This window comes from Otolemur garnettii, unplaced genomic scaffold (assembly GCF_000181295.1).
Source record: "Otolemur garnettii isolate 467f Iridium unplaced genomic scaffold, OtoGar3 scaffold00063, whole genome shotgun sequence".
In the NCBI taxonomy this organism is placed as follows: domain Eukaryota; kingdom Metazoa; phylum Chordata; class Mammalia; order Primates; family Galagidae; genus Otolemur; species Otolemur garnettii.
The window spans coordinates 9,110,014-9,136,467 of record NW_003852458.1 but is presented as its reverse complement, the minus strand read 5'-3'; the positions used below and the strand labels follow the sequence as shown (position 1 = coordinate 9,136,467).

At 37.9% G+C, this 26,454-nt stretch overlaps 1 protein-coding gene across 1 annotated transcript in view; it reads left to right on the top strand.

Annotated features, from left to right (window-relative positions):
- OXCT1 (3-oxoacid CoA-transferase 1) overlaps nucleotides 1-26,454 on the top strand; it is a 144,878-nt gene that overhangs the window by 31,587 nt on the left and 86,837 nt on the right. Inside the window, exons 6-7 of the mRNA XM_003792957.2 lie at nucleotides 155-261; nucleotides 2,125-2,185. Coding sequence (XP_003793005.1) covers nucleotides 155-261; nucleotides 2,125-2,185 — 168 coding nt within the window. The remainder of the gene's footprint in view (nucleotides 1-154; nucleotides 262-2,124; nucleotides 2,186-26,454) is intronic.

The window sequence follows — 26,454 nt, the reverse complement described above, 5'->3', positions numbered from 1 at the left end:
GCTGTTTATCCTTAAAACTTCTAAGGTTCTTTGCCCACTGAGAAACCTCCTCTCACTAGGGTTGGATCTCTGTTATTTGTCTCTTTTAGAGTGCATGTCACAAGCAAACAAGACATGTGCAAACACCTGACCCTGTCTTCTTTATGCCCTGCAGGTGAGGGAGTTCAATGGCCAGCACTTTATAATGGAGGAAGCCATTACAGGGGATTTTGCTTTGGTGAAAGCCTGGAAGGCAGACCGAGCAGGAAATGTGATTTTCAGGTACTGTGATGGCTTTAAAAAATTTTAATGTAGTGCGTGTTAGCGACTTTATATTTCGTAAATTATGATCATAAAAAAGGGTTTCAGAGTGAGTCTTCCATTTAAAAATTCATTTTAGAAATGGCTTAAGATCATACATACCCACATGTATGTGCACGTGTGTTGTGTGTGTGTGTGTGTGCAGGTTTGCTGTTGTTAATCAGTCTTGCTGGTGTAGTGTATTTGTGGGAGTCTGCTCAGATTGGCTATTGTCCTTGTTGCTCTGCTTGGTAAATATTTAAATATCTGTACTCTTTTTTTGAGACTGAGTCTCATTTTCTCATCCTCGGTAAAATGCCGTGGCATCACAGCTCACAGCAACCTCAAACTTTTGGGCTCAAGTAATCCTCTTTCCTTACCCTCCCAAGTATCTGGGACTACCGGCACCTGCCACAATGCCCAGTGATTTTTTTGTTGCAGTTGTCATTATTGATTTTAGCTGGCCCTGGCTGGGTTTGAACTCACCAGCCTTGGTGTATGTGGCTGGCGCCCTACCCACTGAGCTACAGGTGCCTCCATTAGTCAGTTTTTAAAAGTACAACTAATTTTGGCAATTACAGAAGACATTTTACATTATTTCTTTGTGTAATGTTTGCAAATGCCTAGTTGCTTTTTAAAAAAGATTTATGGCATCATACACTATCAAATGGGAATTATTTAAAATATTCCCATGAGTTCATGCTGAGCTCCACTGCCTGGCTCTGGCTTCTAAAGACTGTGTAAGGGCTTTTCTCAGCACCTGCTTTATGCCGGTGGTTACTGAACTTTGGCGTGAAATGAAAGCTCTCATTACCAGTGTTCCAGTGACTGAGGACTCCTTTCACATTTAATGGGACAACTGGTTCAGAAGTTTGTCTAGGATGATGTTAAAGTGGGAGAGACTTTGAACACTCTGCCATTAGAGTTTTTGGTGCCTGGATGTCTGGTGGACTCCAACTCAGCATCTTGTGAAAATTCACGGGGACTTTCAAGGACACTTCTATCCTTATCTCTATCCTTGAATCCAAGCAAAGGAAAATTGGTGGCCTAACAAAAGAGTGGTAAAATATGGCTGTGACTTACATGCTTCTACTGAAGAAATTTTTATTAATATGCACTCCCAGAAACAAAAAGACATTTTAATTTTTATGGTTAGGGAAAATGTATTAATTAATTCTGTAATGGAGAAATATCAGAAAATTACCATTTTCTTAAAATGTTTACACCTCAGGGTCTGATGTGGGTGTTATACTTTCAAAAATTTCATCAGAAAATGGTTTTCCAGAATGATCTTTATAGGTGACTCACAAATAACCAATGATTGTTTCTTTTGACTTCAGCAATAGGCTTTTCTTTAATAGAGAATATAATTACTATGCCTTTTCGTGTGAAGTACTTGCTACTGTTCCTTTCTTAATATTTTAATGAGAGCAAGTTGTTAAATGAAATATTTAACCATAGAAACAAAGTAGCTTATCAGTTAAAAGATTAAGGGAAACTTACTTGTAAATTTGGTAGATTTATTACCCACCTTTTTTTTTTAATATATAGCTGTATGTCGACAACGGAAAATGGTCCCTCTTTCCTCAACCATGTTAAAAAAAAACCCATATAAATCCATATAAATTGAATGAGATGGCTATCATTTTTTAAAAATTTGTGAGATAGTTTTAAAACTTCATTAATGGGAAATATATCCCCTTTCTAGAAGATTCTTAGATTCTCATTTCATAGAAAATCTTCTAAGTTATACTTTTTTTTTTTTTACATCTACACAATGTTAAAGCTGTGTAAGAGATGCTTCTTATTTTTTGTCATCTTTCAAATTTCTTATTCCTGATATAGGAAAAGCGCAAGGAATTTCAATTTGCCGATGTGCAAAGCTGCAGAAATAACAGTGGTGGAGGTAAGAGAAGAGGTTATTTCTGAATTTCTAGTGTTAACTTTTTAACTTGATATCATGTGTTCATTCAAGAAAAAGTACACAAGTTCATTTGTTTTCTGGACAACAAACAATGATAGCCTTTTCTTTGTTTTGGAAATGGAATGATTCTATTTAAATATATAATGGCTGAAATTTTGCTGCAATGCCAGCCTTCTGGTTAGCTAGGGTGTCACTACAATGCTGTCTTTGGAAATCAAGCCATAGGACCCACTTATAAAAGTCCTTTGGTTTTTGAATGAAATAGACCTTCTGGGTGAAATTCCAAGTTGAGTTTCTGTATACAGAACACCAGGAAAATAATATACTCTGTCAAGAGAAGTTCATTGTTTTCCTGTGGTAGACACTGAATTCTTTAAGGGAGGAGAATAGTACAAATAATTGCTTTGATGTTCCATTCAGAGCAGTTGAATTCAGGCACTGACTGTCCTTTGGGCATCTCAGTGTTTGGGAAAGGCTTGAATAATGCTATGGCCTTCCCAGAGTTGGAGCCCTGATGCAGAAGTAGGTACTAATACAAAAACCCTGCCCTTTTTGTTATACATATTTTAACCTCAAAGACTTCAAATGATTTTTAAACTGAGACTCTGTGAATCATCTTGGAACCAAAATTTAATGAGAGTTTGAGGTAGCTTTCCCTTGGGAGTGCTTTATAGAACCTCCTCGTTAGAATCTGAAAATGAGAATATGCATTCCTGATTCTTCATATACTGTATGTGGTGTCTTTTGATTAATCAGTACCAAGGTATTGTTTCAATAGGCAGCTATTCCTTCATGGAATAGTGGAATGGTGTTCTATTCCACCCTTGGAAAGTAAAGAGTATTTTTGTTTGTTTGGTTTTTTTGAGAAATTGTCTCACTATGTTGCCTTCAGTAGAGTGCTGTGGTGTCACAGCTCACAGCACCCTCAAACTCTTGGGCTTCAGTGAGTCTCTTGCCTCAGCCTCCCTAGTAGCTGGGACTACAGGTGCCTGCCACAGTGCCCAGCTACTTTTTTGTTATAGTTGTCATTGTTGTTTAGCTGGCCCAGGCTGGGTTTGAACTCTCCGGCCTTGGTGTATGTAGCTGGTGCCCTACCCATTGAGCTACAGGCACCGCCCAAGAGTATTATTTTTAAAGTGCTGGGGGATATGGTACTTTCAACCTAGGCATGGTGGTTTCTCTTGCAATGCCTCTAGTATATTTTCTGCATTTAAAATGGATAATGTGGATAATGTGGTTTACTCTTTCTGTGTAGTCTGTCTTTTATTTATTGAACCATCTGTAATGACATGTCCGTGGCATACATCTGTAGCAGTACTAAAGAAAGACCTATACCATAGCTTAAAATAATCAATAGTTTAATGCTATTGGTTTTATGTACTTTTGTAAAACTGCCAGAAGCCAATATTTATTCCCTGATAACAGAAGGGGCACTATGCATTATCCTGGGTGAAGTGTTTTTTTTTTTTTTTTTCCGTAGAGACAGAGTCTCACTTTATTGCCCTCAGTAGAGTGCTTAGGTGTCACAGCTCACAGCAACTTCCAGCTCTTGGGCTTAAGTGATGCTCTTGCCTCAGCCTCCTGAGTAGCTGGGACTACAGGCACCCACCACAATGCCCACCTATTTTTTTGTTGCAGTTTGGCCGGGGCTGGGTTTGAACCCACCATCCTTGGTATATGGGGCTGGCGCCCTAGCCACTGATCCACAGGCGCCACCCCTGGGTGAAGTTTTTAAATGTTTTTTTCCCTATTATAGTCTGGTTCTTTTCAGCCAAACTGATTTCCTACAAGAGCAGTGTCCAGGGATTGTAGATACTAGGAAAGAGAAGCTCTTTGGGGCATTAGGGGAAGGCAAATCCTCTAACTGAACCTGCAAATATAATAAAGATTGTCTTTCCCTGTCCTGGAATAGAAATCTCTGATCTGTCACTGAACTCTTTCCTGGTGGGCCAGAAGCACATTAGGACCCCTTTCAAGGTAGTGCTGCAGGTAGCCATGCCCAACTGACTGCACTGGTCAGTATGGCAGCCATGAGCCATTTGTGACTTTTAAAATTTAAATTAATTAAAATTAAATAACATGCAAATTAATTTCTCAGCGGTGCTAGTCTTATTTCAAGCACCACTACTGTGACTACAGCATTGATCTGCATAGGTATGGAACGTTATCATTTCGGGAAGTTTTGTTGTGCAGCGTTGGATTAATGGGAACAGGAAGAAATCTATGTCATTCTAGTTTAGGAACGTGAGCAGAGCAGCTGTTTGGACAAAGGATTATTGTAAGTCCACCACCTTTACACGCTCACGGTAGGAGAGTTCCACATGCCCATAGGTTGAGCTCTAAGAACTGCACTCTCAAAAGTGGGAAATAATTTGGAATCGGGGATGGTGCCTACACTGGGCATTTTCCGATATGAAAACTCTGTTTTGACTTTGTGGCTTTGGTATTATTCTGCGTCTGGGGAGTATCCTGGGTCTCTGGCTCCCTTGTTCTGCGCTGTGTTGTCTGCACGCCATTTCTGGCTTTGGCCTCCAAGGTTCTGGTTCTTCTAGCCCTATCTTGCTTTATTTTATGGTGCTCCTAGTGGATAGGTGATTATCAGCTGGTTTCTGAAGTGTAGCATTTAAGAGAAATCTTCAGAGATCATTAAATTATCTGTATTCTTCTGCTTGCTAAATACTAATAATGGTATCTATCATGAATCAGTATTTATTATGTATAGTAATAATGCTTTATGTGCATTACCATTATTTAATTCTCATAACAGGCCTGTGAGGTAGGAACCATCATTTATCCGTAGTTTTCCGATGAAGGGCACAGGGAGGTTAGGGGATACACCCACTGTCACACAGCTAGGTAGAACCAGGATAGAACTATGGAGAAACTGATTCCAGGGGCCTGCTTTTTCCCAGTACATCATGGAATGCTTCCGTATCATCAATAAATGATGACATTTCAAATTCTTGAAAGATATTGAACCCGCAGAGGTAGTCCTTTCCAGTGATAACTATCAGGGTCAGGAAGATTAAGTTTTTTCGTTGATGTATGTTTCTATTCCAGGCCTCCCTTGCCAGTTATTCTGATATAGTCTTTTTTTTTTTCCTGGTATCATCAGCCCTAGAGATGGCTCTGAGAATGGGGTCATCCTGTGATCAGTAGCCCTGTGGATTCATTTACGTTTCTCCTGGATTCTGTCCATTCTGATTTCCAGCTACTTTGATCCTTTCACCCCTTCACCCAGTTCCCTAAACACAGTGACTGAATGTCTGTTCCCAGACTGTAGTATCTTAAGCAGTGGGAACTGTCATAGGAACTTCGTCCTACATTTTGGACAAAGGTTATTTCTTTTCTTTTTTTAGAACTCTTTCAGCTCATTTTCTTTCTCTTTGGCTTGTTGAATCTGGGTTAGCGCGCGTCTTCTGAAGCTCCGTGCCAGCCTCTTCCCACCCCACAGTGCTGGTGTTTCTAACCTTTCTCCTTGTTTATTTGCAGTTAGCTTGGGTTTTAAGGAGGGACTATATATAGAACTATAAATAGCTAAAATATTAATGATACTAACTTCAGGCATCTTAAATTTTTTTTAAATTTAAAATCAGTGTAGCAAAGGAACGTCTAAGCTGCCTCTTGATTTTCTTTAATTATGTAGTAATTAATTTACAGTAAGTGTTTTATGTGAAGAAGGAAAGCAGTATGTTATCTTGGATTAAAAAGAGAAAAATCACATTTTCCGTTGATTTTAATTATTTCTAGTTTCTGTAAAGGGGGAACATGAGTCATTTTTTTTTTTGTTTGTTTGTTTGTTTGTTTTTGAGACAGAGTCTCATTTTGTCCCTCTGGGTGGAGTGCTGTGGCATCATCAGCGCTCACAGCAACCTCAAACTCTTGGGCTTGAACAGTCCTCTTGCATGAACCTCCTGAGTGTCTGGAACTACAGATGTGTACCTTTACACCTGGCTGGTTCTTCTGTTTTTAGTAGAGATGAGGTCTTGCTCTTGCTCACACTGGTCCCAAATTCCTGAGCTCAAGTAATCCATATGCCTCAGTCTCCCAGAGTTCTAGGATTATAGGCATGAGCCACCGTGCCCGGCCATTAGTCCTTTTTGGAAAAGTTTTTCCCTCTAGATGTGTTCTAAGCAAATGAGAGCTCTATGCTCTAAAGCTTATGCGTTGTACAAAACCAAAGTGGTGATCTATTAAGTCTGTTTTTAATAAAAACAATGTGAATATTATATTCATTTTTCTTAAAACTTGCAGCTATTTGTGTGGTCCTGCACTAAGTTATGACACAGTCAGTGTTGAATGTGCTTTTCTCCCCATCCTATGGAACTGGGTAGTTACTTGGGAGAAATAGTACATGTGAGTGCACATGCTGGCACACATACCAGGGAGATGTTTCTCTTTTTAGCCTAGACAGTGCTATTTCTGGACCTCCCTCTCTTTGAGTGGGTGATGTCTTCCCCCGATAAACTTCACAAGTTTAAGTGCAGAACTGGCTGGGGAATGACTCTTGGGCGTTGTGGTGCACGTGTGCAGCGAGGAGCAGGGAGGATGTTGAGTCTTCCGAAGGGAATTTGTTTGACTGTTTCTCAGGTGGGGTCTTGTCTCATCAGCCTGTCAGCTGCCCACCAGGCCCTCTTGGTCTCCTATATACATATCCCACTGTCCCAGGTTTCCTTGGGAAGTGGCCTGTTTCTACTTTTTTTTTTTTTTTTTTTAAGAAGCTTAGAATAGAAAACCTAGGGGGAGGAACAGGAATGCTTCACTCAGGAAACTGTTGGTGCTTTGTCTCCTGCAAACAGCTTGGCACGCATGTGCTGTCAGGAAAGGTCGTCTGACTCAGCCACAGAAGGCTGCTGAGGCTGCCTGTGACTGAAATAACCTGGCTGGTTCAGTTTTCTTTGTGCTGTCAGGCTTGTGCCGGGACTGGTGCTATAAGACAGCAAAGGTTTACATAAGGTTCCTTTAACTATTTCAGCTACCTTCAGCATTTGGTTAAAATACGTATATTTGTCATTATGACTTAAATAAAATGATTATATTTGCATTATGGCATACATGTATTTGTTTATTTATTCATTCATTTATTTATTCATTTTGGAGACAGAGACTCCCTCTGGGTAGAGCACCATGGTGTTATAGCTTATAGCAACCACAAACTCTTGGGCCCAAGTGATCCTCTTGCCTCAGCCTCCCAAGTGGCTGGGACTATAAGCACCTGCCACCACGCCTACTGGTTTTCCTATTTTTAGTAGAGATGGGGTTTCACTCTTGCTCAAGCTGATCTTGAACTCCTGAGGTCAGGTGACCCAGCTGCTTTGGCCTCCTGGAGTGCTAGGATTACAGGTGTGAGCCACGTGGCTTGTATACATTATGTAGATATTTGCCCCTGAAAGCATTGGTTAGATTATACAATGTCTGATGCACAAAATATTATTTACATGTAGCCTGGGTGGCGTATGAAGCATCATAATGAATGGAACATCTGTGACCCAGCTGAATGCACGCGTTGTTAGAGGGCTCCTCATGCTCCTTTCCTTCCTCGTGTCTCCCCACCAGGGATAATCACTGCCAGGAAGATTGTGTTCATAAGCCTCTTGCCTTAAAAAAAATTCTAGGTATGGACACATGGAAAATCATTTTCCAAAGTGAAATCCTAAGAGCCAGGCTTTGGGGACTGTGACTTCTGAGTTCTGTACCCGTGCCTGGCTCATGACGTCTCCCCTTCAGAGATTAAGCAGAGGGGAACGATCAGGGTACGTCTGCCATCCTGCCAAGCAGATGAGTTGTCTCTGGTTGTTGGGGGAGGAAAGGTGAAGATTGCAGAGCGGCTGACAGTGCAGACTTCTCTTTGTGAAGTTCATCATGGAGGAGGATGAACGTGCACAACAGCAAGCAGAGGACTCAGCTCCAGGGACTTCCAACCACTGTCGTTCCTGCCCCAGCCACATCCCCATCTCCTCCCCTTCTCCCTCCTCCTGTGTTATTTTAAAACAAGCACCAGAGATATTGTGATAACATGTTAACAAAAGTTCACTGATATTCAGAAATTCAAGAGTACCAGGGAGGCATTTTTCTTGGTTCTGAAGATACAGCATCAAAGCAGAAGGATCTCTTCCCTCCTGCGTCCTGATGGTCTTGACAATAGAATAAACACGTAAGATGTAGACCACATCAGATATTGATAAATGTGAAGGAGAAAAATAAACAGGGAAAGCGACGTGAAATGTCATGGAAAGAAATCAAAATGGTAAATAGGGCGGTAAAAGTGAACGTCCTCGGTGAAATGACTTCTGAGTAGAGAGCTTGAGAAGTGAGGAGACTATAATGGATTTGCAGCGGAGGGGGTCTGGCAGCAGGAGTACACATGTGGAGGCCCAAAGTGGAGCAGTTGCAGTGGGGTAGAGAACAGGAAAGGCACAGTCTCCTCTCCAAAGTGCAGATCATAGGCCGAGGAGTCTTATGTGAGAGTAGCTTTCTTGAGAGTCATGGCAGTCTCTTCTTCTGAGGATGTGTGACACATGATTTCTATTTTTAGTGCATTTTATAATAGTTCCTAGGAGATAATTAGTCCTAAATCTGATGTTAAAACTCTGAGATAAATGGAGAATGTGATTTTGAAGTTGGAGTCTCCTAGCATCTGTGACGCTCTGGCCTTGTTGGCAGAACTTTGTGCTGATACCATCTCATGAATTGTCTTAGCAAAAATGATCAGACTGGTTGTTATTTCACTTTGCAGTGGAAGGTGGGAACATAGTGGATTTTAACCAAGCGACTTAATCACTTCAGTGGATCTTATGAACATTTAATATCCATTAAGCAGGCCAATTATGTATCAGTGTTTTGGTTGAGACTTTGACTATCTTGCTTCTTGCTTTAGTGAAAATAAAAATACCTAAGGCATAATTTCTTTCCTCTTATGTTTCATTTATTCTTAATCTTTATATTGCTAATGGCTTATAATACACAGTTTCAAAATCAGTAGAATTCATAATGTTTTCAAGAGGCAATAAAACAAAAAAAAAAAAATGGTATCAATAGCTAAAAAAATGAAGCTTCTAGCCAAAGAAGACAAATAATTCTAACCATGTTGAAAAACTTGATTTGACAGACCCAGTTTCAAACACACACACCCATAAGCAGGCGTCTACTGCTGAAACCTAGGTGTGATTCATTGACGCACAGATATCTCGGATTGACAAGTGGAGACGTGATATTTATGAGAACTTGGCTGAAATGTCAAATTTGACATCCACTGGGTGAAGCTTTGTGTGCTAAATGCCTTTCACTACACTTTAGCATTTACCCAGTAAAACTCTCTAACTCAGTAAGGCCAGGAAAAACCAGTTGATCCCCAATTCTTGAATCTACCCACATGGGTCAGTTCAGATGAACACTTGACACAAGTTCTTTAACAACGAAGTAGGGCAGAAAGCTATTAGGTGCAACTTGGAAACTTAGGTTTCTCCCACCAGCCTGCCCTGAGCCTTGAGAAGCCTCGGTCTGAAGGCAGAATCCTTCTGAAGTGTTCACTTTGAGATGGATGTGGTAAGTGATGGTTATTGTTCCCAGGGTTGATTTTGAGATCTGATAAATTATATAATATCTCCAATTTGGATTTATTTTCCTTATGGTTTTTCAGTTGTACAATTTTATTCATGCTTTTAGAAATATCTGCACATCCTATGCTATAAATTTAGCAGGTATAGAATGCTTTGACAGAAAAGATGATAATATCCTACCATCACTACACTAAATGAACTCATTGATTCTACTGGCTTCAAAGTAATGAAGTACTTAAAAGACAACTCATTCATTTCCTTAAGTGTTCATGAAATGCTAGATTGATTTGATAATATTTAGATGCTAATGAAGATATATTTAATGAAGACAAGTTGTAGTAGAATTGTTCGTAAATTCAATAACAGAATTCCTGTCATGTTAATATTTGCTATTTCTACCAAGGAAACAGTAAATATAAAAATATGGACTTGGTGAATGCCCAGTGTTAACTTACTGCATTTTTTTCAATACTCTTGTAGATTACGAAACATAATTCTTAGCCTAATGGCCATTTACACCCAAAAGAATAGCAGAATAGAAATACGGTTTATTGATGATAAAAATATATTAAACAAAGTGCTAATCTTGACATTTTATATCTTGTTGCTTGGTAACAGTGCTGCAGCGATGTGAGAGAGTTCCATTATCTCAGGTACAATGGACTTCATCGCATTGTGGGGTAGAAATACCAATTACAGCAAATCATTTGTATGCCATTATCCTCTCAAAATTTTGGTGCTATTTCTTATTGTTAGTGCAGAGATCCAAAAGAAAGTCATTTTAATAATATATCCTCCTTTTTTTTTTGATGGATTGGTGAATTTTATTCTACCTATTTTTGGCTTTTTGACTTTGTATCTCTAATTTTTAGGCTTCACAAATTTGTGATTTATCAACCTGCACTATATAAATGTAGGCTTTCAAGTGTCATTATAAATATGTACCTTATAAGTGATGCTTCATTAGTTCTTTTTGAGACAGAGTCCCACTTTGTTACCCTCAGTAAAGTGCAGTGCATCATAGCTCACAGCAACTTCAAACTCCTGGACTCAAGCGATCCTTTTGCCTCAGCCTCCTGAGTAGCTGGGACTACAGGCACCCACCACAATGCCTGGCCATACTTCTTTTTAGAGATGGGGTCTCACTTTGCTCAGGCTGTTGTTGAACTCCTGAGCTCAGGCAGTCCACCCACCTCAGCCTCCTAGAGTGCTAGAGTTACAGACGTGAGCACCGTGCCTGGCCACTTCATTAGTTCTTATTGAGCATCTTTTATTTTTGACTACTTAGTGAAGAAAAAATTTCTGGGGAGTATTTTTTGCCTCATGAACAATAGTTAAGGCATATTCCTCATCCTTTTCTGATATAGAACTTTACTAATCTTAGTGCTTACCTTAGGAGACCAGTGGAAGGAAGCCTTTTGAACTAGTTTTGTTTTTTTTGTTTTTTTTTTTTGAGACAGAGCCTCAAGCTGTTGCCCTGGGTAGAGTGCTGTGGCATCACAGCTCACAGCAACCTCCAACTCCTGGGCTCAAGCGAGCCTCCTGCTTCAGCCTTCCAAGTAGCTGGGACTACAGGCGCCTGCCACAATCCCCAGCTATTTTTTTTTTGGTTGCAGCTGTCGTTGTTTGGCGGGCCCTGGCTGGATTTGAACCCGCCACCTTAGCCACTTGAGCCACAGGCACCGAGCCTGAACTAGTATGGTTTGTTTTAACTTACAGACTGAATTCATGTTATATATAATTATATATTTTTCTCTATATTGTTAGTTCCTAATTACTGTTTACAACAGGGGTTGACAAAATACAGCCTGTGGACTACTTTTGTACTGTCTAAGAACGAAGAATGCTTTTATATGTTCAAAAGTTGTTTAAAAAAAGTTTGTAACAGAGACAGAGTATAGCCCTCAATGCCTAAAATATTATTTCATCCTTTACAAAAACGTTTGCAAACCCTGATTTACAGCATCATTTCCACTTCTGTAGTATGGGTATATTAAATCACTCAATATTATTTCTTAAAGGACAAGTGAATTTAAGTAGAACTGAAATAAAATAATGATAACTGGTTTGGAGACAATCAATGAAAAACTAAATAGAATAGTATAAATTTGTGTCGATGTAGTGAAATGACTGTGCAATTTGGTAGGCTTGCTTTTGGGGCAATTGTGAAGAGAAGATTATGTACAGGAATTGGTTTATCCGGCCCTCGTTGCTAACCTCTGTCAATAAGCTGACCTTAATATGATATAATTACCACCTATCAGTGGCCTTGTTTTATTGTAAAACATCTTGCCATGTCTTGTCTGTTTGATTTATCTCATGGTTGAAGGCCAGTTTCTTGCTTGTACAAGGGCACACTCAGACTTGAGTTGGTGGGAGAGTGATGGCATTGAGAGGCAGATACAGTATCTGGGCAGAGGAATTTGTCTGACTTCCTCATGCCAGGAATGTGGAATGCTAGAATAGAGGAAAGGTAGAAGTTAAAATGACTCTTTACACCTGGCTTGAACCATGGTGTGTCACTTACTCAGATGGGGAAACCTGGCAGGAACAGATTGGGGAAGGTGGGGGGTGGGGAATCAAGAGTTTGACGAGGGGTGATTGTCTTTCTGGACATTCCAGTGGTGGGGTTGCAGGTGCAGATGGACATGCATGTGCCATGCTCAGAAGAAAGGTCTGGAAGGGAGTTACACATTGGCAATAATCCATATATATTTGATGAGCCAGGGTTATGGAATGAAGAAGACTAGGGAGAGAAGTCCTGAGACTGGGTTCTAGAGAGTCTCATTATATCATTATATTTTCTTTGTTTTTTTTTCGTGACCAGAATCTGAGATTAAGAATCACATTTTTGCCTCTCACTAGCTTTGTGACCTTGGACAAATAACTTTAAAGCTCTAGCATCTTTATAGCGTTTCCTGTTTATTTGCCTATTTTGTGGGTCTATTTTGAGCCTCTGTGGGGTAGAGCACTTGAGCGTGTTTTCTAAAGCTTTAGAGAGCTGTATTTCCATCTCGATCCCTCCTGCTGCTTTGACTAATAAACCTCAGATGACTGCAGTTGTTCTCTTTGACCCAGTGATAATGACTGTTGCACTGTACTGTGCCTGGCAGCTGGCCAGTCATACCCTCCATATCCTTTCTGTGCAATCCGGAGTGCTCGAGATCCAAGAAAATGAAAATTCCATAATTCTCCAATTTATAAAACCTTAGTGCATTATCAGAAAACTAAGCTAACATGTTTTTAAAATGTTGTTCTAATATTCAATAAATTATCTAATATTAACCATAGCAGGCCGTAGCAGGCCTAGACAAAGAATTTATGACTAAGACTCCAAAAGCAAATGCAACAAAACCAAAAATAGACAAATGATACTTAAACAAAGAAGCTTCTGCACAGAAGCCAAAGAAATAACCCAAAGTGTAAATAGACAACCTATAGAATAGGAGAAAATATTTGCAAACTGTGCATCTGACAAAGGGCTAATAAAGTAGAATCTACAAGGATCTCAATCAACTTAGCAAGAGAAACAACCCTGTTAAAAGTGGGCAAATGTTATAAATAGGCATTTTTCAAATATGAGATATGCAAATGGCCAATAGACATATGAAAAAATGTTCAACGTCTCTAATCATAAGAGAAATGCAAAGTAAAACCACAATGAGATACAAATCTACTCCAGTTAGAATGGCCATTATTAAAAAGTCAAACAAAAGGTATGGATGCAGTGAAAAGGGAACACTTATAAACTGTTATTGGGAATGTAGATTAGTACAGCATCTATGGAGATTTGTCAGAGAACAAGGTAGAGATACCTTTGTATATAGGTAGATATACCCATTTGTTTTTGTAATCCCACTACTGGCTATCTACCCAAAGGAAGTGAAATTATTACATCCAAAAGATACTTGTACATCTGTGTCTATCATAGCATAGTTCACAATCACAGAGATACAGAACCAGCTGATGAATGAAGACAATGTGTGTGTATATATATATATGTATGTATATATACACCATGGAGTACTTCACAGCCATAAGAAAGAATAAAATAACATCTTTTGCAGCAACTTGATTGGAACCAGAGACCATTATCCTAAGTGGAGTAACTTAGGAGCAGAGAAATAAATGTTGCATGTTTTCACTTTTACCTGGGAGCTAAGCGACGGCTAAACAAGGACACACAGTGGTATAATGGACACCGGAGACTCAAAAGATGAGACGGTGGGAGAGGGTAAGGGACGGAAAATTACCTATGGAGTTCATTCAGATGATAGATAAAAAAGCCCAGACTTCACCACCATACAATATACACCTGACAGAATTCAATGTCTGCCCCCTAATTACATTAAAATAAGGGAGAAAAATAGGAAGCCCATCAGAATCAACTTAAATATGTTGATGCCTCACATCAACCAAGAGCCATGATTTCCAAAGGAGACTATAATGGACGCTGTGGAGATAGAAATGTTCTTACCAGTCTTTCATTTTATTACCTTGAGTTGCACATACTCAACAATTGACCTCTGTTTGTCCTTGTATTTTAAATAGAGCATTAGTCAATCATCGATGTTATTTCTTTTTATATTTTCAAAGGATTCAGATAATATGGTTTGGGATGAAATTAAAATTTGTTCCCTGATAAAACATGCTTATGGTGAACATCATAACTTTTTTTACCGTTTATTTGGCCCACGATTCTGGTGGCTAGAAAGTCCGTGATTGGGCAGCTGCCTCTAGTGAGGACTTCATGCTACTCTCATTCATGGTGGAAAGCGGCAGGGAGGTGGGCATGTGCAAAAAGTCCACGGGTAAGAGAGGGAGGAAGAACTACTTAGGCTTCTTTTTAATAAAAGTGACATCTGTGACTCCTTTGGGTGTAAGAGAAACAAATGAATAAAGCCTCGGATATTCATTGATTTATGTTCAACTGTGGACATGCCACTGCCTGCACACATCAGAGGGACCAGGTTCCAAAAATAGATACTTTCTATATTTCCTTAGGATGGAGCATACTGTTAATATGTATAAATAAATTGCATGTAAGAAACAGGTGTATTATCTCAGCTTCTTTATAAGAGCTTTGCCTTTTTGAATTTTCACAGAGTCATGAGAAAGTGTCTTTTGATTTGTTGTTGGATGGAATGGGTTGAAATAGTTGGTTAATTTTGGGGAAATAGAGAAAGATTGGAAGTCAAGGATGTACTTAACTGTTAGAATGTAATGATTTCCTGCTCTGTGGTTTATGCTATGAGGAAACCAAGACCACTCATGTCCCAGAGTAGAAAATCACCTTCTTTCTGAGTCAGCTTTTGAAATTTAATGATAATACACAGTGTTTCTGACACTGAGTAACCAAGTCCACATTCAGGTTCTTTGAAAAGAATTCTAAATCCAAATCCTACGCGAGGAAAGCTAAACAAGCATGTGAAGAACTTTTTATGTGTTTGCCATGAAGCTGGGTCATTCATTTAAAGAATTTATTTTAGTTACCTTAATAATCGGGGGAAAGGATACAAGTTTTGCCTTACATTGTGAAAAAGTTCTGTTCAGCTTAGAATTTTATTTTAAATTTTGGAAAAGCGTTGCTGGCACAGATAAAACTCAGGGAAGAAAAATTCATCATTACCAAACAGACGAATACAGGTTGACTGTTTTTTTTTTAAAAAGCTACAGGATTAAAGCTGTTGAGCTTGAAAGTTTTGGTATAATCTAAATTTTTCTCAGTTTGAGGAATTTGCAAAGCTCATTCATTTTGCCTGTTTGCTTCTTGGAAGAGGAATTAGGCCTTAAGAAATAAAGGAAGTATTAAATAGAATTTTAAAGGCAGTTCTATAACTTAGCTTCTGCTATACAAAGAAGTGTTTTATTTATAGATTTTTTCCCCCAGTTCTCTTGGCATCTAAATATGTTTTCACCCTAAATGTTTTCATTTATTTCTCCACTTTGTTGGTTCCTATGGTTAGTGTACAAGGTAACATTTTATATGGGGATTGATGAGGGCAAGGTTTTAGAAGTGGGTAGGAAAATAGAATGGAAAACTTTCTTTATGAATTTCATTCCCAGAATAGGCGGGGTAATAAAATGGTCCAAGTAGCTCTCTATAGCTAAGCTCAACCCTACAGAGTGACTCAATAATTAAAATACTTTCAATAAATGTGAATACAGAGGAAAGAATTAATAGTGTGATAATAATGACAAGAAACAATATAACAACAGTAGCAACAAGTACTATTTTATATTTAGCATGTACTTGCATGTTTTATTTATTTACTTATTTATTTTATTTTTATTTTTTAATTGGTAACTGTGTACATTACTGCACTTCTGGGGTACAGTGTGGTGTTTTCACACACAATCTGAAATAGCACGTACTTGCATGTAAAGCACTTTGAGTCTTCTGTTAGCATTGCACAATGTTAATACTTCCATAAACACAAAGTTAAAAACCATTCAATGATGTCAGCCTTTTAAAACTTATAAATAGGACAATTTCCTAAAAGCTATAAAATAAGAGCTTTCACACTTGGAGAGATAGAGTGTTTTCCTCCCAATTGAAAATGAGGTAAATAGTATTATTTCTCAGTTTGAATTCAAGATAGAAGTTTTAGAACTCTTTATTATAGTTACCAGTGATGATGATCTATTTAAAATATTGTCACTTAGAATTTCTTGTCTAATATGCAAGAGCTTGGAATTTGCCACTCCCATCCTCACAATAAGAAAAAAAGTGAATAAACTTTTTTCTAAACTAAAAGGAATAACTCTTCTTATGTCCATCAGAGAATAGAGGTGACAGGAGCAAACCCATTGTCCCCCCCCACAAAAAAAAAAAATTGGAAAGACAGGCTAAGATGGAAAATCATAACTTACTGGACCAGAAACCTAGAAGCAGAAATCTCCATGGGAGCTAGTATTGGGGTAGGAAAATTTAAACTATAATTGATACATTGTTGGAGGCAACATGTGGACAAGTTTGAGAGTTAAAAACTCCAGAGCAGCCCACTCTGGGGAGGGCAACACATTTGTGGGTTTTACCTCTAGGATCCCAACCAGACTTTCACAGTGAAGATTAGAAAAAATCTCTTTATGCTTCTGGCAGGGAGTGGGGAAAGGTAGCCAGCCATTCTGAAGTATGCCCAAAGCATTCTCTTCTTGACAAGGCCTGCCCTCATGTTAAATGAGTGATAGTAATATTATAAGAGATGAGAAGAAATGGGAATACTCTGTCTGAGGGGTTTGCACTATCTCTGACGTGGTTTAATGTTATTTGCAAAAGGACTTGGATTAGTTGTGAATCAAGTTTAACAACTAAAAGGTAGAAGGAAAAATATAATTGACATATTGCTAAGATAGGAGGGAGAAAAATGGGAATCATGACGTGGTTAATTAAAACTAGAGAAGGCAGAAAAGAGAGGAAGGCAAAAAAAAGAATCAAAGAACAAGGTCAATGAAAAGAAAATTATATCAAATATGGTAGATATTAATCCAAATATATCTTTTTTTTAATGTTACTGACCTAAATATACCAATTAAAAAACAGAGACCCAAAGTGGATAAAAACCAAGACCCAGCTTTATGTTGTCTGTGGGAAACCCACTATTAGTATAGAGGCACAGATAGATTAAAAGTAAAGGAATGGGGAAAGATATACTATGATTAGTGTTAACTAATCATATACTATGCTAACACTAATCAAAGAGAGCTGAGGTAGCTATGTTAGTTTCAGACAAAGCAGACTTCAGAACAAGGAAAATTATCCGAGACAAAGAGGGAGGTATTGCATAATGATAAAGATGTCGATTGTCCATGAAGACACACAATCCTTAATGTGTTTGCTGTGGCAGTTGGTTCTTATTTCTAATTTTTTTCCGTTTACCCATTATGTGCTTCAGAAATAATAACACTTGTTATTTTGTGTCATCTGTAGAAGGGGTTTGGGTCTGATGTTCTCTGAAACCCCTTTCTCAATCACCAGTTCCAATCATTTCCCTTTGTTCCTTCTGCAGTTACTATATCTGTGTCACCTCAGTGCTGTTTTTATGCCTTTTCATTTCTCAATTTCTTATGATCTTGTGTTTGCTAATACCTTTTTAAATACACCAAAAGCATGATCCATGAAAGAAAAAAAAATAAGTTCGACTTCATTAAAATTAAAAACGTCTGTTCTTTCTGTTCTGTGAAAGACACTATTCAGAAAATGAAACAAGCCACAGATTGGGAGAAAATATGTGCAAAAGACATCAGGTAAGATTGGTATCTGAAATACACAAAGAACTATAAAACTCAAAAATAAGAAAACAAGCTAGACAGTCACAAAATAGGCAAAAGACCTGAACAGGCCATCTCATCAGAGAAAATGTATAAATGGCAAATAATCGTATTAAAAGATACTTAACACCATATGCCATTACAGAATTGCAAATTAGAACAAGATACCAATACACATCTATTAGAATGGCTAAAATTAAGATCACGGGCACCACTAAATGCCAATGAGGATGTGAAACAATAGGAACTGTTCATTCATTGCTGGTAGAAATGTAAAATGGCATGGCTTCTTTTGAAGACAGTTTGATGATTTTCTATAAAACTAAATATACCAGATACTCCGGCCATCACACTCCTTGGAACTAAATACCACTCTACTGGTTGGAATACTTCCTGAAGGATTAATAAATTGCCTGGTTTTGTTTCTATGTAGAACATAGGGTAGACTTATTTATGTCCTGAATCTGAGCCATTGTTGAATTTGATATTTGATATCTTTTCTGTATCCCAGATATCTAAGAACCATTTTCTTGGCACTGTGTATTGAATTTCATAAAGAGGGTAATGCTTTACTGCGTCTGTGTCCATGTATTGATTAAAAACAGTACTTCAGCTAAATGTGGAAATAGGGAGTAGGCTAAAAGTTCATTCCAGGCTCACACAGACTTATGTTCATACCTTAGGAAAACTACAGATTGCTACCTTCAGAATTGCTTGGGATATCGTCAAAACATGGCTGTTAGGCCACAGATGGTAAGGATTTGCTGCATAAGATACAGTGATCGTCTTAGACCATTTTATGATTTAGTTGATGAGTTAGGACTAACCTGAAAATTAGAAGTTGTGTATAGAACCGTGAGTGTCCTATTTAAGGATAAAGATAGTAATGGCTGTGGGGTCCTGATTGTTGTTGTGAGTTTGTGGCACTAACCTCACAGGATCCCTTTCTATTCCTTGGCCATTTCTCTATAGAAGTTTATATGTGGTAGATTGTGAAGGAAGGATAGGACTTGAGGCATTTCACACCTTCTTTCGGCTCTCTGGTTTGAAGACGTTTGGGTGGGCATGGGCAAGAATGGGATGTAGAGACACTTCCTTCCCAGAACCAAAGGGTTTAAGGGAAAAGATGGAATTGGAAGGGTCTTGGCCTGCTTTCTTTAATTCTTGTTTGTACATATAGGTTCCTTTTTATAAAATTAAGCCATTTTAAATGTATTTTTTCATTGTACAAAATATTAAGCATGCTTTTGTGGGTCACTTAATGTCCCTAAAGAAGGATATTAATAGACTAAAATTGGTACTAAGAACTCTGTGGGGGGCCTTTTATGTTGTCCATCTTTTCATTGTGAATATGCTTAAGTGACCATCCTTGTTTTTGTGCATATAGGATTATTTTCTTTAATCACATTCCTCAAAGTGGTTTTTTTATTTATTTTTTTTTTTGTGTGTGTGTGTGTGTGTCAATATTTTTAAAAATTTGGGAAAGTTTTGCTAAATTATTTCTAGGAAGAGAATTCCAGTTTTAACTCCATAACCATTTATAACAGTGTCATTTCAAACCACTCGCAACAGGCATATTACAATTTAAAATATTTTCAGTAATTTGCTATGTAAAAATTAATGTCCTATGATTTAAATTTGCATGTCTTTGACAAGCAATGTCAAGGATTTTTCATGTTTATTGGCTGTTTGTGTTTTTTTGTTATTTTATGGGTTGTAAATATTATTGTTTTAAGGGTACGAGCTCTAGTATTTCCTAGTATTTTATTCCCAAGTGTTCTTGATTCTCCCACTTAGATGAGGAGTTGCATAAGAGGGAAGAAGATAAGGTGCTGGGTTATGGTTTGATGCGTGTGCTCTGGAGGCAGGCATGCTGGATTTGAAACCAGCTCCCTGGAGAGTTCTCCTGGCTGTGTGCTGGCCTGCAGCTAGTGGACTAGAACGAGGAAGAGCACTGTGAACCTGCTGCAGTAACCTGGTTATGGAAGTAAAGATGGAGAAGGTTCTCAGAGGGAAGGTAACCATGGCCAGCAGCTGTACCCACAGAGCCTGTTCCTAAAATAAGGTGTGAGTCAAATGCGCTGTTGATTCACTGTTTGGAGATAGCTCTCTGAAAGTTACACTCACGGCTTCCCACAAAATAGTCTTGTTGCAAATGAGGACATGGGTCCTGTTCAAAAAGAGAAAAAGAAAGAGCTGGAGGGCATTTCTAACATGACATTAATGGTTTTGGAGTCTTTGCCTACGATATTCTCTCCTGAAAGTTTATTAAATGATAAGGTATACCGTGATTGACGTAAACCGAGGGGGTGCTAGCTTAAAAAAAAAAACAAAAAACATCTGATTGCAGAGAAGGGCAAAAATTCCGCTTCCTAATTTTGCTTTCTCTTTTAGTTTAACGACTTATGACCTACTTATTAATTTATTCCATGTTTGTGTTAAGAGTTTAACTTGTGATTTTTAAAGTCATTCTGATTAAAAATAATAGTGGCTTTCCTCACTCTTTCCAGAGACCTTGTCAAAAATGTTATTTTTTTTTTCCACTTCAAATATAGATCTAATCTACAAATACTGAAGTGATAATTAGGGCTTATGCAAGATTGTTTCATTTTAAAAATTAGCTACCTCTTTTTTTTTTTTTTTTAGGAGTCACTCTCCAAATCTTTTTGGTTCACGAGAACTGCTAAAAGAAGGCAGCATTTTAAAATCATGACTTACATAAATGATTTAAGTAAGAAATGTGCGAGAAGGAAAATGATAAGCATTACTCACTGACTCCTTTTGTGTTACTGGTTATATTTCTCATGAACACGTTTCTGCATGTATCATTGCTGTGGTTTGAGCACGGAGCATATGGGAGCCTCCTCTCCTGAAGTTAAAATGTATTCCAATAACCCATGGTCTTTATGTTAAAGACCGAAATTTGTTAAAAGAGAGGGTAATTGCCAAGATGTGAACATTTTTTTTTCCCGGGGGATTGGCTACAATCATCAAAAGAAGCTACCCTAGCAGCATTAGCTAAGCTGAACTCTCTTAAGAGGAATCACATCTATGGTTTATCTTACAAGGGTACAAGTGAGTCTTACTAAGAGTAGAACATAACCGTCTTAACACAATAACTAAGAAAATGACATAAAGGCTATATTAACCAGTTTGATGAAAATATTTCAAACTGTGTGAAAACACCACACTGTACCCCATGATTGCATTAATGTACACAAGTATCGTTTAATTAAAAAAAAGAGGTTTTTTTAAGTGTGAAGGAGATCACATCTCTTTTTTTTGTTTAGCTCTTACCATAACTGATAGCTTTCTTAAAATTAAGCTCCTCATTCTATAAAATAAAAATTTCAGACTTTTCTGATGCTCCTTCACCTGTGCGCCCTACGTCCTTTCACAGGTAGCGTCTCCCCACCTTTGCTCCGTAGACCACATCCTTCCCTGATCCCGTGCCTGTGCCCTTGGTGTGGCTGCTGCGTGGAATGCTTTCCTGATCCTTTTCTGAGGCTCATTTTCTGCCTGGTCAGTGGAGCTTTCCCTCTATTATAGCGTTTATTTCCACGTTTTATTGGGATTAGCTTATTACTTGTCTCTTCCATGAAACTACGAGCACCTTGTGGTACCTTGTCTGACTCACCTCTCTAGTCCCAGCACATGGCACAATGCCTGGTCCATGATAGATAATCATTAAATAATGTTTGAGTCATTCATCCAGCAGTTTTAAAATATAAGCATCTCTTTTCAGGCTTAGAAATTCTACTTGATTGACATCAATATTCTGCCTTGGTTTAAGAATTCAAAAATGCCTTACACACAGTGGTTCTTCCTGATGGCTTTATATTTGAGGTCATTGTTAGGTCCTGCATTGAGAGACTTGATAATCTGCCACCCCAGCTGTTCTGTAATTCCCTTCCTTATTACTGTGACTAGCTTTCTCTGGCTTCTCTGGGATCATTTTATCTCAGGGTGTACCTTTTAACGCTGGCTGGCATAGATAATATGTCTCATTCAGTAGACTTTTATTACTCAGTTGAAGAAGAACACACCATACAATAGTTATGTGGATATTCAAAGGGTTATAAATTGGTGGCAAATAAGCAGGCCTTGTGAAGACAACAGCTTGGTTAGTCGGGAGAGGATTGGCATTGCAAGTGCATGAGTGCAAAGGGGGGTTAAGGACAGAGGGGTGTGGAATAGAGTCATGTGTTGCATTTAGCAGAGTATGCCCATTAAGAAAGGATTGATCTAGAGTGTTCAGCACCCAGAATAACGAGATACATACTGCACAATAATGTGTATACTTTATGGTCTCATAATAGAACATCTAGGAAATAATACAGACTTATGCAAGGGCTGGAAAGAATATTAGGCTTCGTTTACAGTTCAACTTCCTCATTCAGAGCTGAGATGATCTTGAGCCATTGACATAAGAACCCAGTGCTAGATGATGTTTGGACTAAAACCAGAATCTGTATCTTCTGACTTCAAATCTATTGTTCTTCCTTTATGTCACAATCTGTTGTCTTATTATTTTTTAATTATAGGAAAAGTCAGTGAAATACATGGCCATTAGAATCACATGGACACGAAAGTTTCACAAAGTGTCCAGCATCAGTACATTTCTATTCTTTTTATTTAATTTATAAAGAAGATAAATTTATTTTCTCATAGTTCTGGTCTCCAGGACTAAGATACCGCCAGCATGTGATAAGAGCCTTCATGATGTATTATCATGGGGTGGAAGTTTAACTGGAGAGAACAAAAGGAAGCCAAATTGCCCTCTAATAATGATATTAATTCCACCCAGGAGGGCGAAGCCCTCATGGCCAAATCACCTCTCAGAAGTCTTAACACTGTTACAAAGGCAAATAAATACATTTCTATTCCTAACCATCCCCGCTGTAGTTGGGACAGTTCTGCCTAAAAAAGATCAGAGTGCATCTTTTTTGAATAGTCATTCTTTACTTTTCAAATATGGTATCGTTTCGGGGATGAGTGTACCTGCCAAGGAGACATCTTGGATTTGGCCCCGTGATCAGCTTTACCCATGGTATGTTTCAGGCACTGTCTGAATGTTGGCCACAGAGTTAGGAGTGGCCCTGCTTTCCTAGTCATAGCTGCATGTTAAAATTCAGTTTGTTAGCTAACTGGAAGCGAGCGATGCCTGCAGTAAAACCAACTGTGCAACTCGTTTTTTGGACTAAGGGAAGGGCCATTTGATCTCAATGCTAAAATTGTAGCTGAGAATATGATAAATATGTTTGAATTTCTTTAGAACTTAAAGGTTTAGTTTTGGAAACTGAAACACAGAGAGGGGAAAGTGAATATTTTGTTTTGAAGTTTATTTTTATATCTTATGTCTACCTCATGTACACTAAATCAGGGAACACAAATATGGTGTTTGAATTTCCTTAATGAAGGAAATAGGATTCAACTTTGCTTATTGCTCCGTAGAAATGAAAACATGTGGAGAACATTTAAAAGATGAAATGCATAAAGAAAGCTCTTAGTATACTGCAGATGCCGAATGATTTTAAAGTTGATTATTGAGTCATTCACATGCTGAATTCAAGTCACAATCTCTGTTAGATTTAGCAGCCATTGACTCTGTTTTGGAAATGCTGGGGTTTCACCCAATTTTACTTTGCAGTTTATGTCTTAAATACTGTGTTCTTGCATTATAAAAAGCTCCAAGGATGAATAACAGCCCCAAATTGACGGAAACAGTCTTGAAGAGTAAGTAACCTTTTAAAGTTTCAGCTGGCATCCCTAATAGGCAGTTTTCTATGGCTGTACAATCCAACATAAACTTTCTTTCTCTCCTCGCTTCTCTGCAACTCTCTTCATTGAAAAATGTTCCTAGTTTAATTCTATTAATTATATTACGTCTCCCTGTATCCCTTGGGGTATGTGATAATGATGTAATTTTTTTCTTACTATTAGAGATAAGACTGGTGCTTTGAGTGAATATGTTAGAAGTATTTTAATTCCTTTGGTTAGATGTATTCATTTTAATTATTTCTCTGGATTTGCTACAGTCCTAATACAATTTCATTCTAGAAAGATATGACAAATGAAATTTAGATATTTGGAATATTGCCTGAATGTTATTAAGTCACATATTTAATGAACACTGGCATTTTGGGGTGAATAAAAAGTGTTAGCAAAATACCAGCTTGGATTAGACTGTTTGGATTTGGTTTCTGAGTTAGTGAAAATGAAAATAATATGTGTCTTGGACTGCTTTTAAATTTTTTTTAAAAAACAATTTTTCCATTGCAAAAACTATTGGTGTGATCCATGAAGTAAGCAATGTTCTTATTTATTTTTTCTTTTGTGTAGCAATATGAGCCCGAGGTTTTAAAATATAAGGATTTAAAATATAAGCTGTTAACATTGGAGCTAGTGAGAGTGTTAATAAATTGAGTTATTTTAGGTAAAGCTTTTCTTTTAAAGAGTTGAAACTGCGTCATCTATTTCCCTTCTTATCCCACATTTTAAAATGAGACATTGTTGAGAGAAAGGTCTGTTTATGTTTTATAATGTGAGGCGTTAGATTGACTATGTTGATCACTAACTCTCAGGTTGGATAACAAGCAGAAAAAGGAAGATTCATGTAGCATCTTGGGATATCTCTGTCTCAGGATGGTCTTTATGCCAGTGGTTAGCTAAATGCTTTTATTTTCTTTTCAAAAAATTATTAGTTCAGGTATTATCTTACCATATTTTGATCCCTGCTGAATTTTATTCAATTAATATTGGCCCATTTTATTCCAGTTTTTGTCTTGATTATATTAGTTATTTTTTTTGCCTTTTATCATTCTCCACTCTGATAAATGTGATGTTTAATTTTTTACCTTTTTTTGTTCCAGAGGGACATAAAGTAGCTTACAAGACATACACATATAATAGCATCAGTTAAAAGTAGGGCTATACAAAGAATGTGAAGAAATGGTAGAGGGTATAGTAGAACTAGGATTGGACTAAAAAATGATACTATAATGACATGGGTGAGCCATGAGATCCCAAATAAAAACTGCATATATATATGTGTGTGTGTGTGTGTGTGTGTCATATGTATATGTGTGTTTATATATATAATTTTAAAAGAAAACAGGTGAAATATAGCCTTTTTGCTGCTCAAACCAGACAAAATTTTATCTCAGGCACACTGTTGTAATAGTAAGAAAGAACTCATTTAATTGTAAGAAAGGAAAACTGACCCTTTATAGTTGTGATATGAAGATATTGATTTGCTTCAGGAGCATAATATTCTTAGAGTATTTAAAAGAGTAGTTGAACTCCCTGAATATGGTTTTTGTCACTCAAAATTTTGGGGAATTCTTCGAGGCATGAGCCTGAGAGTGTCTTCTCTGTTAGAGACAGATGTCTCTGTTCAGAATTGTTAGTTGTCCCCTAAAGCTTTAACCATAGTGCTGACCCTCCTTATTGTCAATGAATGCCTTGATAAAGATGTTAGACAGGATGAGACCCACGACATCAAATCATTAGAGCAGGTATTTTTTTTTTTTTCCTAGTCATCTGGGATCTACCCTGGGGTTGGAGAGTAGGGATAGAAGGGTTGTATAGAGTGGTTTCCTGGAGTCTCATGAAGGATTTTCTAGGTAAATGTGTTCTAATTGACTTTGTAGCTTTCATCAGATTCTTCAGGAGTTACATGTTCCTCTATAAAGTAAAAACTGCAGCACTGAAGACTTCCTTCTAAGGCTTTGCCCAGCCCTGGTACTTGTGTTGTTCTTCATGTCATTATCTACCAATCTGTACATCAGAGCAGGCACCTGTTTTCTTCATTGGTGATTCTAGTGGGTACTTAGTTTGTGTTTGTTGATGTAAAATGAATGAACCCAAGTTACATTTTCCCACTGTGTCTATAGGATTCTTACATGAGGGTTGTGGTCAGATGCTCTGGAAAGGCAGTCACACGCTGGCTTTCTCCTGGCCTGCCTCTGTGCTAGCTCGATCACACATTAATTAAGTTCATTTTGCATGACTTGATATAGGGAGAAACTCACACTGCTGTTCAGTAATATTCTTTTCTTGCTTTATGGCCTGATAAGCCATCTGTTTAATAATCCGTTCTAGAATACTGCTGGTGGAGTAAACCCTCATTTTGAAAAAGAGTATATTTGCCTCTCTCCATCTGCTGACACCAATTTTTTACTTGGCTGTAACTTGTGCTCTTATCTTCAGGCTCTTTAAGAATCCTGGGGTATAAGTTTTATGGGTCTAAAGCAGAGAATTAGTTCAGCGAATCTAAGTATCTCTTCTGAGAATTCACTTTGTTCTTGACCGTTTTGGTTCTGCCCCTTCCTTCTCTCTAATGGTGAAGTCAGGAACAAAATGGAATTGAGCTGCTTTGTTTTTTCCTGTCTTCTGCCCAACTAGCAATGATTGTCATTT